The sequence below is a fragment of the Delphinus delphis genome, chromosome 4, assembly GCF_949987515.2.
Source record: "Delphinus delphis chromosome 4, mDelDel1.2, whole genome shotgun sequence".
Classification (NCBI taxonomy): Eukaryota; Metazoa; Chordata; class Mammalia; order Artiodactyla; family Delphinidae; genus Delphinus; species Delphinus delphis.
Window position 1 is genome coordinate 45,714,139 of NC_082686.1, and position 19,943 is coordinate 45,734,081.

The window sequence follows — 19,943 nt, forward strand, 5'->3', positions numbered from 1 at the left end:
GAGGAAATTATTATGACAAAACTCATGTAATTGTAAATGAGCCCCTGGAGGGAGAAGAAACACAGAAATGGGACATTGAAATATTGTGAGAGAATCTGCAGCATCCCTGAGAGAGAGCAAGGGGAGAAGGACCCTCATGCCCCGTGAAAAGGAAGCTACCTGTCCTCATGCTTCTGGGATCACTGAGCAGAATGAACTTCTTCCCCAACCTTGAAGACTATTGTTGTTAACCATGGAAAAGCTCAAAATATTCTTGCCAGTCATCCAGTGTTCCTATGAAGAAGGCGTTAACGATTTCTGGGAAAGGTTCTACTCCTGCTTGATCTCCAGCTTCGGTGAGCAAGCTTCTTGAAGTCTCTTCTCTCTCCTTTCCACCAAACACGAATCCTATCCCTGATAGCCATTATAGGACACTGGTGATGCTGTCATCCTGTGTTAATTAACCTCCTAGTAGATGTGTGTGTGAATGCAAGGCACAGAGAAGCAGAGTCCTATAGGTCAAGTCATACTTTTAAAAAGATGAATAATATTTTTAGCAATATCTGAAAACATATTTAATAAACCTTACTATTAAGCTGCTGTATTAGATAAACATTAAAGGTTCCCTATTGAAGCTTTTATAACTGAAGCACCGTAAGTATTCACACTTGTAACTGACCCCAGGGAGGGGACCTCAGCTTTGTAAGGAAAAGGCTCAAGTACAGGAGTGTTTTCTGTGGCTGTTGTTTGCTCGGTCCTTCAAACTAAAAAAGCACAAGTAGCCTGCGGCTGTCCTTGCACTCTAAGTATTAACAGAGACACCCTTCTGGGTGACAAGACTGTAAGTAACTGGGGCTTACCTATCCTGGTTCTGAGACCTCACCTGATCTACCCTCAAGAAGTGTTTATAAAGACTCTGTCACCTACGTGTAAGAATAGTCAAATTTTTCTTTGCCTGAAGTAAGGGGAAATTTCAGATGTTCAAATTAAGACCAAGTAGTATGTGATCCTTGACTATACCACTTTACTTTACAAAATGTGACAGAAAACTCAGTTTTTCACTCCCATTTTAAATAGCTTTCATTCAAGCAAAATCAGGTAGGATAATGTCTTTGACTTAGTTTCAAGTAATCATTACCACCATCACTATACAATTCTCAAGCATTTTTCCCTCCTGAGTTGGTTTTAAACTTACATTGAGACAACTGTTCCCTTCATCCCCAACTTTTGCCAGAAGGCAGAAAAAGGTCTGCTCTATTTTTATATACAGAAAGATTAAATTCTCCAATGATATTTTTAAAAATATCAACCTGTATGCACTTTAGAATGTTAACAGTGAACTGTTTAAACTCAAAGACCCACTATTTTGAGTATTTTTTATAGACTTGGTCTTTCCATGTAAATATTATTGTGTTTTTTTTTTTCCCTTCCCTTCAATCTCAGGCTCTTTTGTCATCTTTCAAGCAACATCTGTAAAACTATTTTATGCCCACTGATGTGAGTGCCTGTTAGTGTGGCAGTATTATTTAATGAAATTGATGTTATAGGGTAACTTTATTTTAATGGGAGGCCTTGTGTGTACACAAAGGTAGGTATGTATATTTTCACTGTAAAAAACCAAGTTAAAAAATTCTTCATGTTAATTGTTTAAAATTTTTCTAGAGCCAGTGAGGCTCTTTAAAGAAGTTGTTTCTTCCAAAGAACAAAGACAAAGCCAGGTAACGACATGTAAATTTAAATGATACATTTATTGAGCTGTGCCTTTTCTACCACACTGGATTAAATAAACTTGTCAAGAAGTACGGTTTTTGTCACCTTCTGGGACATTTAGTAATTTGCTGTTCTTTCTTCTATGTACCTCTGTTAGTACACATGGCCAACTGGTCACCTTTAACAGGTAGGTCTCATGTTATGTTATTAGATACACAGGTAAGGAAAGTTACATTCATTATGTCCTTGGTTCAAAGCAACAGGGGCTCCCTAGCATGTAAATCTTTGCAGAATCAAGTGTCTACTATTTTATATATACATATTTAAAAAGAAGCAAAGGCACTAGACTACTTGGATTAGACATTCTGTCCAGAGGGCTAATACCAGGCTTTGCTTTTCCTCATCTGTAGTAAGTTTCAGGTCCTTGACAGAAATAGCTGAACTGTTCCAAATTTGCTTCAGTGCATCGATATGTGATAAAGGAAAGCGAAGTCCATGAGACTGAAAAAAGATAAACTATTTAGTCACTTAGGTGGCATTTTCCATAATTTCTCAATACATCATTATTGATATCCTTCACAAGTATGAAACTTGTTTCAGATAAGCTACTTACAAAAATTATGATAACTTACGAAAGTTGCTAATTCCCACATGAAAACTCAGACTTCATGAAAGGTATTCTATTTTATAGAGTAAGAAATATTAATCCTTTGAGAAATGCTTCACATTTGCTACACCTTTCCCACAAGGCCACAGGTCCTAGTATCTTTTAAAGTGGGTACATATATCACAGAGATGTCTGACTTAATCATCCCTGTGCAAGGGCTGTCAATTTGTGAAATGTGAAGTCCACACTGCAGTCATAAAAAAGGTCATTACCCATAAATCAAAGGTAACAGATTCTTCCCAGCCACCAAATCGCAGGAAAGACATGCATTTTAGGTTGGAACAAACCTCTGTTTCCTCATTTCCCATCATGTGTGTGTCTCTCCTATTCTTTAAGGAATGATAGATGTAAACCATCTTTTCTCGAGTTTCATCCTTAAAAAAAAAAACACAGCAAGTTGTCAACACCAAAATATTGAGCACTTCAATACTAGGAGGGTTTTCCAATAACAAAGGTCAACACCAAGAAAAATCTTAATGCCTCAGTGCTTAAGTGAAATTTATTGAACACTAAAGAATCCTTCTGGCAAAAAAATTATGAGATACAGATAAATATAGATATATACACACGCAATGTAGAATATACGTATTTCATTATAGTGCTCACAGATTACTATTTGTATGCAGCAAATAACCACTCGTCATTTTTCAAAAAGATAACAGCATCTTCAGAAACGACCTAATGAAAAAGCAACCATTTATATATCAACTTACCAATGAAACATTCAAGTTTTTCGTTTCATCATACCTGCACTATCTTTTTGCATCAGAAAAATTTGACATTCCTAGGTATACATAAATGGACAATTTATGAACACCACAGAGTAAATATTAATTCCTAAGAAATACCAGCTATGTGATCTATAAAAACTTCTATTCCACGTATAGTAAAGTAGGCTCCCGAATGGTCTCGACTTCCCGTCCCGCTCCACCCACCATAACACAGTGCAGTTTATTATCTCTTCCAGAACCTTTAGAAATTCCTTGTCACCTCTCACTCAGACGAGGACCCAAAGCCTTAGCCTGAAATAGAACGCCTCAAACTGATTGATTGGTTAGCAGAATAACTAGGATTTTCTTTTTTTAAATGGGGATGTGGGAGTATATACTTTTTAGGTTTTATATCTATGTTACAAACCAGTCTTCTCCAGGGCTGGCCCTGATGGCTGGAAAAATAGGGTTCTGGAGACATCTCGGTGCCCCCCGACTCTCATCCCCTCCAGACATTCATTGGACACCTCCCAAGAAAGCTGATTAGGAGGAACAGGGTGAAGCCACAGGGCATGGGAGAGTTCCCAAGGGCTTTAGGGTTGTGTGGGGTGCTTTCAAAATAAATGCAGAGGCTCCACACCAGACGAAGCCCAGGAACTTACAAGTTCTAAAAATTTTCCAGTTGACTGTAATCAGCCAGTTTGGGGAACCACTGGGCTAGGTGGCAAGGGTATGGAATGTAGATTTTCCTCTCCATCATCTACAGAATAGAGAGTTTTCGAGAAGAACCATCAACAAAACCATATGTAAAGGCAGGTCTGCGCCGTATACGGGATGGGCGAGGGACTGAGACAGGGAGACGCATGAACGGGGTCTGCGGCCGTCTAAGCAAAGGCAACCTGGCCTGAATTAGGAGACAGAGAACAGACATTTAATTACTAATTAGAGAAAAGAAGGAGGGTTCTGTGGGGCCGAAGACAAGCCCTCAAATGCCCAACAGGCAGGAAACCTTGGAACCATAACAGTGAGATCTGGGCATGATCTGATCTAAAGAGATGGCGTTAAGCTGTGAGGAGGTGGATGCCCAAAGGAGGAGGGCAGGGCCATTTGTCAGTCTGATAACCTGGGGCCTATGATGGAAATGCCCTGAGAAGAACGGAACCCCCTTCCCCTCTGGATACTCACGGATGGGTCCTGATCGGGTCCTACAGTGAGGACAACGTGGTCTCTAAATTGCAGCCTCACAGTGCTGTCCAACCCCGGTAACCGTCCACCTGGAAAACCCAGAGACAGGGAAAGCCATCTTTCAGAGAGGAAAGCAGCAGGCTCAAACCTGCTTGCAGGAGCAACTATTTAGGAAGTACACTTAGTAACAATTTGCAGGTGAAGCCAAATGTGGGGCGCCCTCTCCAGCTCAAGTATTCGCTCTCCCCGACATGTACGGTGATCTGAAAAGTGTAGCTGACATCTTGATGGAGCTCATCCTTATACTGAAGACACACATACAGACTTCTGTTGTTATTTATCTAACTGTAAGTTCATTTAAATAGTTGTCACCAGTACCCGGGGAGCACATACTATCACAGTACAGACAGGGCCACCATGCCTTCTGCACAGGATGCTCTCACGTCTCCAGTTTCTCTCCCCTGCTTGCTCCACATGTGGACTCTGAAAGGACTTCCAGAGCTCAAAGTGCACCACCCCTCCAATTACTAGTTCCATGACCATGGCAAATTATTCAGCCTGTGTAGGTCAAGTGCAGTGTCATAAAAAAGCCACCTAATAAAGTCCACAGGAAAAACTACTCTTTCCTAGATTGGATTTAACTTAGTGAAAAAGCAGCCACTACAATCAGACCAGCCTTACAGGGTCTTCTGGCTGGAGAAAGAGTTGAGGGATCATAACTTTATTGACTATAAGGACTAAGGCAAGGAAAACTCTGGATAACATATCCTGGGCCATAAGCTGATACTCAGAACACTGTTCTGCTAAAGATTAAAATATGTGCTGAGAAAACATGTGCTATTTTGAGTAGATGCTATCAAAAACAAATTTTAAACTCCCGCCCCCCCCCCCGAGACTATAATAAAAATGTACATAGAATCAGTGTTAGAAGGGACCTTGTAGAGTGTGTATCTCAGTGGTTCTCCACTGGTGATAAGGCTTTTATGAAAATTAGTGAAAATGAAACTCTCCCTGTACCTGACTAAGAGAGAAGGAGCCTGAGAGCCAGCCTGGCACTCACGGCTGTGTCTCCATGTTCTCCAGCTGAACACAGGCCATTACACAGAACCGCGATATTAAGCAAGGCCACGCTGTGTCTGAGAGAGATCGAGACAAAACCAAGACCACTTCATCATCAGGTCAGAACTCAGGCCAAAGCAAGGACACTGTCCACACCACAGAAGTGACCAGACGTGCCCTATCCTGGCTGACCTGAGTGACTGCTGCTGCTGCTCTACCAACTGTCACCTTGGCTTCATTTCACTCCTCCTGCTACTGGCGAAGATTTACAGGAGACCCAATCCGAGAATCCCTCCTTTTTCCCGACAGCATTCAATCCCGAGCAGAGCCCTGCTTCCTTGAACCCTCCTGAAAATCACCTAACTCAAACCCAAATCCTATAAATCCTTTCCAACATCCTTTTACCGAGGTGCCTACAGCCCCCAGTGGCGTGCTCTCTTCCCTGTTACAAGTCAATAAACCCAGCTTTGTCCAACTACAGGAGTGTGGTGTGGTCTCTGCTCCAGAACACCGGTATCACCATCCACCCAGAAGTCTATCAATGTCATCTGTACCTGACACCTGTCACAAAATAGTCACCTGGGACTTGGGAGCAGGTCTGATAATCTTGGGCATTCTGGTAGTTCCCCTGCTGATGGCAACATTTTACCCATCCCTGGGTTAACTCCAACAAGATTATTTCAATGTTCAAGTTCTTAAAACTTCCTGAAGATGATGAATTCCAGAGGGACCCTAACCACACATACTCCTCACCCCAAATCACAGGGCTCTCATTCCCCATCAGGCTGCATGTCCTGTCCAACCTCACACTAAGGATAGGCCCACATTAATCCTCAAATGCTTCATACATTCCATCAGCTCAAAGAGGTGCCCACCCAGAAAAGCTCAAAATAGCCCACATTAGCCCCTGACCACCTAGAAGAAAAGAGCAAAGCTCTACCTGGTGTTGAAAGCTCTGCTCCATCTCCCACATAGTACGGTGGGAGTCTGTTCATAGCAAAATCCTTCTTCATGTCTGCTGAAAGCAGTTCTCTGGTGCCCTCCAGCCGGTCTGCAAGCATCCTCAGAAAGCCACTTAATTTTCTTGTTGCAACGGCTGTGGTTTCCACCTGCTAGAAACACAGAAGTGAGTCCGGGCCCAGACTCCAGTGACCTTACTGCCCAGGTCCCAGTCTCTGGAGTAGTCCACTGACCACCATCACCCAGGGCAGACGCAGATCCACGTCACTCCCTTAAGAACAGTATCCCTTTATTTCCTTATAACCACTGTTCATCTTAAGCTGCCTACCGTTTGCAAAAAAAGATCAATTTTCAGGATTTTGCCTGAAAAGAGGGATCCCTGGGAATATGGCACAGTCTCGGCTTTGCCTTTTGAAAAGCAAATCGCGTCTAAGGTGTCTGCTTCAGACCGCAAAAGCGCCCTCTGCTCAACTCAGCACTGATGCACTCAGCTTCTCAAAACTAGCCAACAGGGCCGCTGTTTCAAAGGTAAAACCAGGACGGACAGGAAAGCCAGGGAGCATACCAAGGACAGGCTCTCCAGTGGGTCTGTCCTAACTAGTGATCTCACGTGTGCTCAGGCTACAGTTCCCAAGCCAGGTTAGTTATTCATTCAACCACTGATTCAGCCAGAGCTCCCGGTGCCTGCCATTGCCGCCATGAAGTACAGGAAGCGGGCCGTCTGCACAACACTGTTGGTCCTTTGGGCGGCATGCAATGTGCAGCACTCCGTTCTGCAAACCACCGTGCCCGGGAGAAGACGAGCTTGGCTCGCACGGGGAGGACTCTGGGGTCCCGAGGAGGGAGCCACAGCTTCAGCTGGCCTGGGCCGTGGTTACCCCTCCTTTCCCACCTGCCTTTACGCCTTACCAGGAGCAGCTGCCGGGGTATGCCGGCCCGTAGCTCTACGTCTGCCTTTGCAGTATCAAACACGAGCCCTGAAATGGTGTCCAAAAGGAAATCTCCCCATGAACTGGAACGTGTACCAAGAAAAAAAAAAAAGAGTGAACACATAAGAAATGTGCACAGAACACTGATTACTAAAAGCCTAAAGCTACAAACTGTCACACCAACTCCCCTGCCCTGACGTCCTGAGTTCCACTAATTTCACATTACTCAGCATAAAGACTTACGGCCTTCATCAGTCAGTCTTCCCTTACTTCCCATCCCAGACACTCAGGTGCAAAATTAAAGGTGGGAAGCTAGGCTTCCTTCATGATTTGTCTTAAATGTAAAGATACCAGAGAATTAATTACAGACTGTCATAAAGTAGGAAGTTTAAGGGACCAATTTTTTTTTTTTTTAATGTTTTCAACTATGTAACACAGAGCCTCGAGGAGAGCTTTGCAGGAAACTTTAACCCTCAATCATTATAGGACCTAAAAGGATTTTTATGTGTAAAAAATCCAAAGCAACACATTTAGGGTAACAGCAAGATCCCCGGACTGTGTAATCATCTGAACAGTTAAACACTACATTTTCCTTTGTTCCTTGTAAAAATTCCTCAGCAAAATATCCAACATCAACAATTTCAAAACAGTTGATTTTGCAACTTGTTAAACCCTGGCAGTGGTTTTACTGGGGTAGGAGATAGAAGCCAGAGGCCAAAAATACCATCTCGGGACGAGCATCAGTGTTCAGTTGCCTCTGCTTTCTCTGGGGCATTGAGAATGGCTCGCTCCTCAATGTGTGCCAGTGTGAGAAGCACACGCTGTGGGGCTGCTCTCTTTAAACACTTCTGAGCTGTTTAAAATTTTCCTCTGTGTCACCAGCAGATTTCAGATTGCTGGCTGCATGCAAGATGGAAATTCACAGTATGACTTTTGCTTCTCACGCAGTAACAAAATTAACACTTTTATGCTTCCCTCCTGGAAAAGTGGCAAAAGAGGACAAAAGCCACATGAGAGACACTTCCCCCAAGACGTCCACTCCTCCGTGGTAGCCTCACCGCTTGTGACATAATGCTACACCCAACCTCACACCTTTGATTGAACTTGGACCATAGAGACCTTTCAGCAGTATGAAATAATATCGTCCTTTGAAGGGTCCCAGGTACAAGTCATGCAGCAGTAGCTCACAGAGGAGTTTAAGTGCCGTTAAATTGAGCTCTGTGTTCTTCTAGGAAAACGGATCTTGGGCCTTTCCAAAGTTTGGAAACAACACCTCTGGAGGGGTTCACTTTGGTAAAGCAGCCAAATCGACAGGCCACTGTCTCACACAGCTGGCCCTAAATGTTCCAACAATGCTACCCTTGAGAGGGGTTAGGAAAAGGCCCAAGTCCTCACTCTGCCACAGGCCTTAAGGAGCACCAGGACCAAAGCATAGGGACACCTCCGGGGACCGATGGTCCTCGAGTTACATCTGTCCCGTTCTAGCACCGGCCCCACTGACAAAGGCCCAGGTCGGCATCCAGCTTAGATGCACGGGTCACGGTGCCTACCCACAGCCCCCAGCAGGCATCCTCTGTGACTCAGACCTCTCTTCCCCAGCCCTGCTGCCTGCAGAGGGGGTGGGTGGGACCAGGGAAGGCTACCAGTTCATCCTGGGGACTGGGAAACAGCAAGTCAGGCACTCAGTGGAAGCAAAAGCTAATAGGTTCAACGAGATCGAGGGAGGTCAGAGTAGTAACTGAGGATGCCTTGTGATGAGCCAATGTTGTGAGTAAATAGAAACCGAGGAAGGAAAACAAGGGAGCGAAAACCGATTACTAGGAAACCAAGAGAAATGAAAAAGAGGGAGAATTAGAGAAAGAGGGAGCAGCTGAGTAACCTCAACGGCGGGACACCAGAAGATGGACATTCATGGGGCCAAACTATCAATATGCGGCTGCCAAGGCCCAGAGCTGCTTTAGTCCAGAACGAACTTCTGGTTCAGCCTCCCTGCAGCCTGCCCTTCCCCAGTTCCTATGACCCACCCCCTCAGTCACCTCTGTTCTTCTCGAGCTGCCCTCAGAGACCGTTTCTCGCTATGCAAGGCACCTAACCAGTCACGGTGACAAGGGCATTTTACATAAAGGAAGCCCCAAACAAGCTTTAGCTTCTACTTGTGGGCAAAGAGAGCCTAACTTCAGGCCAGACTCCAGCTAGCTCCTCCTGTCTCTTAAACACAGGGGGTTCACTTCTCGCTGAAAAGCCAGATGAGGAGGCAGAAGAATGCTTACTCACTTGTTCTGCAAGATACGGCTTTGAAGTTAGGAGGCGACTGGCTGTCCCTCAGGCCGGGAATATCCTCTCCTACTCTGACCTCCTGACCCACCTCTACTTACTCATCCTGTAAATCTCCCTCAGCTTGGGTGTCAAGTCATTTCCAAAGCCTTCCCTGAGACCCCGGCTTAGCTAAGTGTGTTCCTCTGTGCTCCCAGAGTCTCCTCTGCAAACCTATGATGGGATGTGTCACACTGTTTGGTAACTACATGCCTATCTCCCCTCCTTCCACCACTTCCAGAGAGTAAGTTCTCTCAAAGCGCCTTCAGTCCAATGCCTACAATCTCAGCAACTAGCACAAGGTGTAGTGCTGCATGATGAATAAATTAATGACTGGCGTTTTTAATGGGACCTGGACTACTGAGGTTGCTGCTACCAGGAAATGACTCACTGGGCACTGCTGCCCTGGCCCTGTCATGTGACGAGGCACTCGCTGAACTGGAACGTGGTTTTAATTGGAATTGTTTTTAGCACGTGTGCTTTCAGGACTCACTGTTCCAGACTTCCTTTCTGACTTTAATTTCATGAACTGTAAAAAAATGGAAGCCTTAAAATAGACCCAGAGGTTTCAATGGATAGAGTTTCTGTTTGGGGTGATGAAAATGTCTTGGAAACAGGTAGTGGTGATGGTTGCACAACAGTGTGAATATAATTAATGTCAGTGAATTGGACACTTAATGGTTAAAATGGCACATTCTATGTTATAAATATTTTACCACAATCAAAAAAAAATTTGAAGGGGGCGGGGAGAGAGAGAGAGAGAGAGAGACAGAGACAGAGACAGAGACAGAGAGAGACAGAGAGGGGAAGGGAGGGAGGGAGGGAGAGAGGCAGGGGATGGGGTTGTGGGAGACAGACTACAAGCCCAGCCTGGCAACACGAACACACTGCCACACCCACAGCTATGCTTCTATCTTCCCAAACCATGGGAGACTTTATTTGGGCAATTCCCAGCGTTCTGTGGAGTCAGGGTCATGACAGGCCAGGAGGAAGCCTGAGTGAGTCAATGGCACAGGTAGGACGCTGAAGGAATAGGAAGTCAGCCGGAAACCCCGGGGCCGGGTAAGGAGGAGAGAAGCAGCTAACTCCCTCACGTCTCCCGAACACGCCGCTGTGGCCACAGCTCGGAGCTGTCGGGGACGCGAGGCTGCAGGTGAGTGCTCACCTGCTCTGGTAGGTGCTGATGGTCACGTGCGTGGAGTGGGCCAGCCCTGAGGGAGTGTCCGCCTGATGAACGGTCCCTCTGGGAAAGTACAGCAAGTCTCCTGGCTAAAGGAAAAAAAAAAGGGGGGAAGGAGTTAGTAGGGAGGATATCTTCTCGTTCTTCTAGAAAGGCTGTTTCAGTTCTGCATTCTAGAAACCTCTATGTGGTGATTCGAGCAGTGGTCTGCATGCCGTTCTCTGTGGTATCCACCCGTCTAGCTCTGCTGTGTCTGTCAACCTGTCACCATGAACCCCAATCCTGGAGAGGCTTCCAGAGCCTGAAGTCACTTTCTTTATTCATAAGCTGAGACCAGATACACCTGAAGCCACCCTGGGATCAAGGTGACAGCCCGTGCCTGGGAAGCCTGCTCCCGCCCTCCACACCCGTCAAAGGGGGCAGTGAGGATAGGAGCTTTAGAGCCATACAGAGGCTACACTCCCTGGCTGCTGGCCCCAGCAAATTACTTAACCTCCCGAGGCCTCAGTTCCTTTATGTGTAAAATGGAAGCCATCGCCCCAAATCTCACAGAATTATTTTGAGGATTAAAGGAAAAGAGTTCTTGGAGCTGCCTTCCCTGGCGGTCCAGTGGTTAAGACTCTGCACTTCCAATGCAGGGGCCGTGGGTTTGATCCCTGGTCGGGGAATTAAGATCCCACATGACGCACGCGAGGCACGGCCAGAAACAGAAAGCTCTTGGAGCAATGCTGGGCAAGTGGCTGTGGCTGTATTATGATTCTTATTGTACCTGCCAGTCCCTGAGAGTCTGTGAGCTCTTCCAAGCAGGGTCCAGATCCATCTTGTATCCCCAGGGCCTAAACCACCTAAGCATTCAGCACACACCAGAGGCTCAAAAGATGTCTGGAAGAATGGATGAAAAACCCTGTGACCCTTCATTTGAACCTAAACACGATACGTAACTAAAGATCAGTCCCTTCTCGGGCAGGTGAGCCTCCTCCACCCTGTCCTATTTCTTTCCCAAGCCACGGAACAGAAATATTTTCCCCAAATCACTACTGCCCTGGAGCTTCCTCCTCCCTAATCCCAACCAGAAGAACATTCTGTATACAGCAGTTGCCTGAGCAGAGGAGAGGGAATCTTGGGAGTCGCTTATCTGCTCTCTGCAGCCCTGCGAAGCCTTGTCTCACTGGTTAAGAGCATGGGCCCTGGAGAAAGAGCTCAAGAAATATCAGATTAAAAAAACTTCTCTTTTTAATGTTAAGTACATACATAAGTAATTATATATGTACTCATAAGAGCTATCTTGCCCTGGATAACACCAATCTGACAGGGAAACTAGTACTTCCAGTAAACAAATGCATTACTCATAATTACAGGCATCATTTGTGAGAGTCTGTGGGCCAGCCCTGTGACTGAGGCCCTCACGTACATATTTCATCCATCCATTCATTTATCCATCCCACAAACACCTGATTAACCCTTCCCTGCCCACCACCCACGCCAGGGACCTGTGCTAGGCACCGGGGGAGAGAGCACTGAACGAAACAAAGACCTGCCCTGATGGAGCACATTCCAGAAGAGAAAAACATTTGAGAAGGGAGAAGGTACACTAGACAATGAAGACATTCTAGTGGGGCAAGAAGGATAAAATAAAGCAGCAAATAAGTAATGTCAAGTGATGGCGAATGCAAAGAAGACAAAAAAAGCAGAAAGAGGAGGAGGGGAATGATGTTGATGGAAGTGGGGGGTGGCGGGGGGTGTCTGGGATTAGAGGGGCTATTTGACCCAGGATGGTCCATTAAACCTGACTCTGCTAAGGTGACATTTCAGTAGAGACTTCAGGAAACGAGCAAGCCAGCCATGCAACGACCTGGGGAGAAAGGATTCCAGGAGGAGGGAAGAGCAAGTGCAAAGGTCCTGAGGTTGGAACGTGCCTGGCAGGTTGAGGGGCATCCGTTAGGCCAGTGTGTCAGGAAGGTAGTGAGTGAAGGTGGGAGTGATGGGAGGTGCAGTGAGCAGGCAGCAGAGGCGCCAGGTTACAGGGCCTTCTAGACCATTTTAAGGACTTAGCCATTTGACATACCACTGTCCTGTTTCTGTTTACTCTGAAAGAACTAGAAAAGCTAATTATTTTAACCAAGAAAAAAAATATTTCTGGCTTCAATCCAAAGGCTACATAAACCAGCAGCATAAAGCCTTGAGAAAAGGAGGATTGGGTATAAATGAGTTCCATTTTCATTGTCTTTAATTATTCCATTGGTATTAATGCCTTTGAAAATATACACAATGGTAATGAATATGGTGGTACACTAGAATGTTGAAAAATATTTTAAAGAAATTTTATTATAATTTTCCATTAATTAGATCATTAAAACTTACTATGCTATCAATTTTCCATTTAAGTAATAAAGCATTGGTTATTTTTTAAAAAAAGGACTTTGGCTTTTATTCTGGGTTTAACGGAAAGACAGTAGAGGTCTGGGCAAAGGGTTCAGGGATCACAAAAGGATCATCATGGTTGTTATGTCAGAAACGTCTGCAAAGGGGACACTAGGTAGGAGGCTTCTGTATAAATCTATGTCCAAGGATTTTGCCCCAAACAAGTAGAAGAAGAGTGACACATCTGCAGGGAGAAGGAGGTTGGGGACAGGGTAGGACATGGGATTTTGGTTTGGGGAATATTAAATTTGTGGTATCTTTTACATTTCCAGGGAAGACATTAAGTGGGCAGCTGGATTATGAGTCTAGAGTTTAGAGATGTGGGCTAGAGATCTAAAACAGCATTTAAAATACATCAGTGTAGAGGGTATTTGAAACCTTCGGAGGGGATGCTGACTGATCAAAGAAGTCCAGGAAATGAGCCCTGTACCCCAAATTAGAGAAGTAGGAAGACCGAGGACAAAACAGCGAAGGAGAATGAATAGGACAGTCAGGAAGGTGGAGAGAGAACCAAGAGAAGGTTGCATGCCGGAAGCCAGTGGACAGGGTGGAAGTGACCCACTGTGTCAAATGCTGACGACAGGCAGACTAAGAGGGGACTAGGAGTTGACCGCTGTACCTGACAACGTGGAGGTACCCTTGAGAATATTTCTAGAGGAACAATGAGGAAGAAACCCTGCTAGAAAGGTGCCCAACAGTGGGAGAGTCGAGGAAATGAAGACAGGCCATTATGGCAGGGTCTCCAAAAATGTCTACATCCTAATACCTGGCATCTGTGAATACTTAGGTTACACGGACAAGGGGAATTAAGGCTGCTGACGGGGTATTATTCTGGATTATCCAGGCAGGCCCAATGTAATCACAAGGATACTTAAAAGTGGAAGAGGGTAGGGCTTCCCTGGTGGCGCAGTGGTTGAGAGTCCGCCTGCCGATGCAGGGGGACGTGGGTTCGTGTCCCGGTCCAGGAAGATCCCACATGCCGCGGAGCGGCTGGGCCCGTGAGCCATAGCCGCTGAGCCTGCGTGTCCGGAGCCTGTGCTCCGCAACGGGAGAGGCCACGACAGTGACAGTCCCGCGTACAAAAAAAAAAAAAAAAAAAAAGTGGAAGAGGGTATTGGAAGAGAGAACCAGAGAGAGGGCAGCATGAGAAAGACCAAGCTCCATGTTGCTGGCTTTGATGTCGGAGGGAGGGGCCGTGAGCCAAGAGATGTGAGCAGCCTCCAGAAGCTGTAAAGGGCAAGGACACAAATTTTCCCCTAGAGCCTCCGGAATGAACACAGTCCTATTGACACCTTGATTTCAGCCACGTGAAACCCCTTTTGGACCTCTGAACTGCAGAACTACAAGATAATAAATTTGTGTTGTTTCAAGCCATAGAGTTTGTGCTAATTTGATAGGCAGCAATACACTGACGTATAGCCATCACTTCCATGGAATTTCACTGTAAAGGCAGCATCAAAGTAATATTTTTAAATCTTTACAACCTACAAGATAAACATTATGATCTCCATTTTAACAAAGAAGAAACTGAGACAGAGATCAATAACTTGCCCAAGGACATGCAGCTCGTTAAGTGACAGCAGCTGAATTCAAACCCAGGTTTGTCAGATCCCCAAGCCACAGAGATGTCTATCCATTATAGGGGTGGTCTTCACCCCAAGACCTCAGGTTTGGCAGACGTACAAGTCAGGCTGCCACTTGGGTAGGAAGGAAGAGGGGTGAGGAGGGCTCCAGACCGCTCATCGTAGCCCCCAAGCCCACCCCCACCCAGAGCGACTCAGATCTTCAATTTCACACACTGGGCATTTATGCAAGATTTCATTTGAAGAATTCCACTGATTAAAAACTCAATAGACATACAACTTGAAAATCCCCACAGGACACAATGCTGTCTTTCTCCTTCCAGGAGACTCAGGGCTTCTCGTAGTGAGCTGGGACCAGGATGGGCACGAGCAGCGTGCAATGCTCCGTCTCCTGCAAGTCCCATGCCCTCTATGACCACCATGAAGCCCGACCCACTCGGGCAGGGCAAGTAGCCAGATGTCAGTCTGGGTAACTCAGCCCTGGCCTCAGAGACCATGGACAGCTTAGTCTTTGGCTTAAAAATAATCAGCCAAGAGCAGGGCTGGCAAACTCTCTCTGTAAAGGGCCGGACAGTAAATATCTGTGGTTTGTGAGCCACATGGTCCCTGTGGCAACTAGCTGACTCTGCCCTAGACAGTACATAAGGAATGAGTGTGGCTGTGTTTCCATAAACTTTATATAGAAAATCGGGCAGCAGGCCAGACTTCTGGCCTATGGGCCATAGTTTGCTGATTGCTGACCAAGAGCATAAAAAAAAAAATGAAGAACGGTACCTTTATTGTTGTATTTATTCAAGTCCCCTATAACACAGGCACCCATCCTAAAAAGGGAGATTGTTTCTCCCAGTTATGGCAGGCAGGCAAAGATCTTAAAATCAAGAAAGAGCTATGAGGCCCTGAGTAGCAATTAGATACTAAGCATAACGTCAAGACACAAGAAATACAAAAACAATAACCATTTGCAAGTTTGGTTAGAATCTTCGGTATGGTTTAAATTACCTATTTTCTTATTACCACTGAAGGAAATTAAATTTTAAGTTTTGTAGGAAAAGGTATAAAATTTAATTATGCAGCTATTCTTATCCAAGATTTTTTCCTCAACAACCCCACCTGCTGGGGATTGGCTATGATCCCATCCAGCTAACTGCTCAAAGACACACTTTCTCAGCAGCAAGATGCCAGCGAACCAGCACATGCTCGAGCCACCTGGCTTCCTGGGGAAAGCCTCCTCAAGGGCTTTCGTGCTGACTATTCTTCTGGGTACTATATGCAGGGGGAAGGGAGCGCAGAGAGTCTACTGCACAATCAGGAGGAAAAGGGGTCAGACTGGAATTTTACCAAAAAAAACTACTGGGTCCCTGGCCATGCTCTGCTCAAGCAGCCTACGACCCAGTGGTGACCACTGGCCATGCCTTCCACTTTTGCTCTAGAGAAGTCAGTGGTTACTGAATTCATAATTCATTCCTGTTGCACTTGGATTATAGTTGGAGACAGGTGATTTGGAAAATGAACTTAACATTTCCTCAGCTCACTTCCGCAGCTAAAAACTACCAAATGTCCTTTAAGAAGCCCCCCCGCCCCACCCTGTGCTGGCTAGCTGGAATGGGAGCCACTTGCCCCCAGCCTCTTGGGTACGGACCATTACACAAACCTCAAACCAAACCTGTGTCAGGAAAGGCACCCACGAAAGCAGGCCCGTACCTTCAATGTGAACTCGTGTGCTGGCCTCCCGATCCTGTCCTCAGCCTCCAAGCTGTACTCCCGCGCCAGGGGCACCGTCGGGTGGTACAGGCGCCAGTGTTTCTCTCCCTCCAGCTGCAGGATGAAAACCTACAGGAAGCACAGGACCCCGGAGTGTCAGAGAGCCTCCAGACAACTCATGAGGCAAAGTGCTTCTAGAGTGTTAGCCCTCTCAGGGCTTAGATGAATCACAAATTTCAGATAAAAAAATAAAAATAAAAGATCACAGATACATTTCACTATACACTTAAAGTTGCCACTACTGGTATTCACTTTTAAAAACAGGTAATCGTGAAGTCTGACACTGGAGGGCTAGTCATTCTTTTCACTTTCATGAAAGCCTCGCTAAGTTCTTTATATTCCAATATCTATCCCACTATCTCATTCTTTTAAATCTTCCATCAGGCAGCTGAAAGCCCATAATCTCTGATGGAAAAGCCAAGCTTCGGATATTACTGAGTGTCTAAAATCCTGAATACAATCCTTGGCACATAGGAAAATGTCAAGTTTTTTTATTCTTCATTCAACCAAAGATATTTTAAAGTTCTGTTAGAAATATATATTTTTAAATTTATTTATTTTATTTATTTATTTTTGGCTGCGTTGGGTCTTCACTGCTGCACGCGAGCTTTCTCTAGTTGCAGCAAGCTGGGGCCACTCTTCGTTGTGGTGCGCAGGCTTATTGCGGTGGCTTCTCCTGTTGCGGAGCACAGGCAATAGGTGTGTGGGGTTCAGTAGTTGCAGCACGTGGGCTCAGTAGTTGCGGCACGTGGGCTCAGTAGTTGTGGCTCGCGGGCTTAGCTGCTCCGCGGCATGTGGGATCTTCCCAGACCAGGGCTCAAACCCTTGTCCCCTACATTGGCAGGTGGATTCTTAACCACTGTGCCACCAGGGAAGCCCTATTAGAAATATTTTTTTTTAATTTTTTTGGAAACAGTATTGATATCAAATTGCTCTCAAAGGAGGGGGAAAAAAGAGGTTTTTTACTAATAACTCTGTGTTCACACATTGTCTTGGTACAAAAATAAAACTATGAAATACCTAAGCCAAAGGGTTAACTCTTTTTGGCAGCCACATGAGAATGAAATCAACACTTGTCAAGGCGCCAGCGCTTAAGTGAAACCATGACCTTCATTCAAGCTGCCCCAAGATCTTCACAAATGGAAAAAATATATACTTTTGGTAGCTACAGAAAAAGGACAAAAGAAAGCAGATGTAAGAATTACTTAAGACCTCACCTTATTAAAGATCATACATTATAATATTAAAGAAAAAGCCAATCACACTTTTCTGTAGAAAATTCAAAAAACACCTATTTCAGAGGAATGTGTGGCTCTTTATATTAGTAAATAAACAATCTCCCCTTTCTGAAGGAGCAGGAAACCAGTTTGATGGGATTAATTTTGGCCCAACATCCCGGTGACTGAGGTCAAGCTCTGCAGAGCCCGCACAGGAAGAGTTGGCAGAGACCCGGCCCGAGAGCTGAACTGAACCCTGACAACCCACTAACCCGGGCTGGCAGCAACTCGTCCTCCCGGAGCCGAGCAGTTTCCTCCCCCCTCACCTCTACGTCATCATAATGGGGCGGCAGGCCCTGAGAACCCGCAGGGGTTATGTATACATTCGAGCCAACCAACGAGCCAAAGTAGCACTCCAGCTTCTCCTGGATCCTCCAAAGCTCATCCTTTAAAAAAAAAAAAAAAAAAAGATGGAGGGGAAAGAGGTGAAAAATACATTAGAAACAAGGAATATGTTCTTATGCGCTCAGCAAGTCTTTATCACACAGCTATTATGTTCCAGACACCTGGAATTCAACGGTGCCCAAGCCAGCACCTCTGTCCTCAGGACCCTTCCGTCCTCGTGCAGAACAGCACAGAGAAGAGGCAGCAGCAGACGAGACTGGAGAGGCAGGCAACAGGGAGTCATAGGATCTTAAGCAGGACAAGGACAGGATCCAATGCACACTTATAAAAGCTCACTCGGGCTGCGGTGTGGGGAATTGATTGTAGAAAAGCAAGAGAGAGCCGTGGGGAAGCTACGAAGGCAGCAGCGTAGGCTGGGAGTGACCAGGGTGGTGGGCAAGGGAGAGAGAAGTAGAAAAGTCGAGATGCGCTCAGAAAGCAGCACTGACGGGACATGCTGATGGCTGGGGTATGGGAGCGGGGAGAATAAATCAGAGAAACATTCTTGGGTTTTTGACTGAGGCAGTTAGTCAGCTCCCAGTTCCACTGAAATGGGAAAGATCTGCTAAAGAACAAGCATTCAGGGGGAAGAAAAGAAAAGCCGTACATTAGCAGTGTTAAGTGTGAGCTGCTAAGACCCCCATGTGCTGCCTGGCTAAGTCTGAAGTTCTGGCAAGACGAAGAGCTAGGGGGTACATCTGGGAACTGCCTGCACAAAAGGGTACTCAGAGCAATGGAAGCAGAAATGACTACCTAGGAAGGGGGTACAAGACAGCGAAGGGGCAAACAGGGTCGAGGAATGCTCCCTTTCTCCAGTGGCTAATCAGCTCTTCAGGGCCTAAGTCGAACTGAGGGGCCTAGAGAGGAGCCACACATCCCTGCAAGGTAGAAACCTGACTGTCCCGAGGCAGGTGAGAGAGGAGAGGCAGCAGTTAGGCCACGTAGGTATCGGCACTTCCTATGTGCCAGGCACTGTTTCCAAGTGCTTTTACCTACTTCAGTTGTACAACCCTCCCCGCCACCCCGTCTCATATGGTGGGTCCTACCAATGAGGAAATGCCAATGAGGAAACGGGCACGAGAACACACAGCCAATGAATGATGGAGCCAGGATTCAAATCCATGCAGCCTGGCTCCGGAGCCCACACCTTTAACCATGACTCTATATTGCCCCTCTAAGGAACTACCTTAAAGAAGTCACCTACAAAGAACACTGCAGAGCCCCTTCAAGCACATGCATGTACAGTGCCTGCCACACACGAGACACTGAAACGTCGAAAGTATCTGCTGAGTAAACCAGTGACCACAGCTTGGGAGTCAATCCTACCACTGGACTGAAAAACACCAAAAAAAAAACAAAAAAAACTACAGTATTAAAAATGCCAAGTGGGAAAGAATTGGGTCAGCATGAAAAAAGCTTTGGGAGACATCTTCAGTATAGACCACTGAGCTTCTCTACTTACACATCTCAGGCAACACAGGAAGGATGATTTTATGGCATCTGAATAGCTCCCGAGAGTTAAGAGATCTCCCAAGCTGCCTAATTTATACCTGGGAGGGGCCAGCAGGACCTGGCCCTGTAATTACATTTATACAGTAACTAGAACCAGTTTCTCTCTTGCTCTTTCTCTGTCTCTGATGGCCTGAGAGGTGTCTCAGGACCATATGGGTGACTTTATGGCCCCCAACTCAAGCTTCTGGGTCTGTAATTGAGGAGTACATGTCTCTTTTCTTCTGAAAAGTTACTGAAGGGCTTCCCTCGTTGGCGCAGTGGTTAAGAATCTGCCTGCCAATGCAGGGGACACGGGTTCGAGCCCTGGTCCGGG

The 19,943-nt window shown here is 45.9% G+C and overlaps 2 protein-coding genes across 6 annotated transcripts in view; one reads left to right on the forward strand and one right to left on the reverse strand.

The window, feature by feature from the left end:
• The window catches only part of CRYBG3 (crystallin beta-gamma domain containing 3), a 114,926-nt gene extending 113,145 nt beyond the window's left edge, over positions 1–1,781 (forward strand). Inside the window, exon 22 of the mRNA XM_060010509.1 lies at positions 1–1,781. Coding sequence (XP_059866492.1) covers positions 1–89 — 89 coding nt within the window. The 3' untranslated portion in view covers positions 90–1,781.
• Positions 1,614–19,943, reverse strand: part of RIOX2 (ribosomal oxygenase 2) — a 26,924-nt gene continuing 8,594 nt past the window's right edge. For 2 of the 5 annotated variants that reach the window (XM_060010510.1, XM_060010511.1), the window contains exons 3-10: positions 17,947–18,120; positions 16,398–16,526; positions 10,678–10,781; positions 7,180–7,282; positions 6,251–6,422; positions 4,252–4,340; positions 2,644–2,730; positions 1,614–2,190 (exon numbers count right to left, since the gene is read on the reverse strand). In XM_060010510.1, coding sequence (XP_059866493.1) covers positions 2,032–2,190; positions 2,644–2,730; positions 4,252–4,340; positions 6,251–6,422; positions 7,180–7,282; positions 10,678–10,781; positions 16,398–16,526; positions 17,947–18,120 — 1,017 coding nt within the window. In that variant the 3' untranslated portion in view covers positions 1,614–2,031. The remainder of the gene's footprint in view (positions 2,191–2,643; positions 2,731–4,251; positions 4,341–6,250; positions 6,423–7,179; positions 7,283–10,677; positions 10,782–16,397; positions 16,527–17,946; positions 18,121–19,943) is intronic. The other 3 variants (XM_060010512.1, XM_060010513.1, XM_060010514.1) reach the window with 3 other exon arrangements.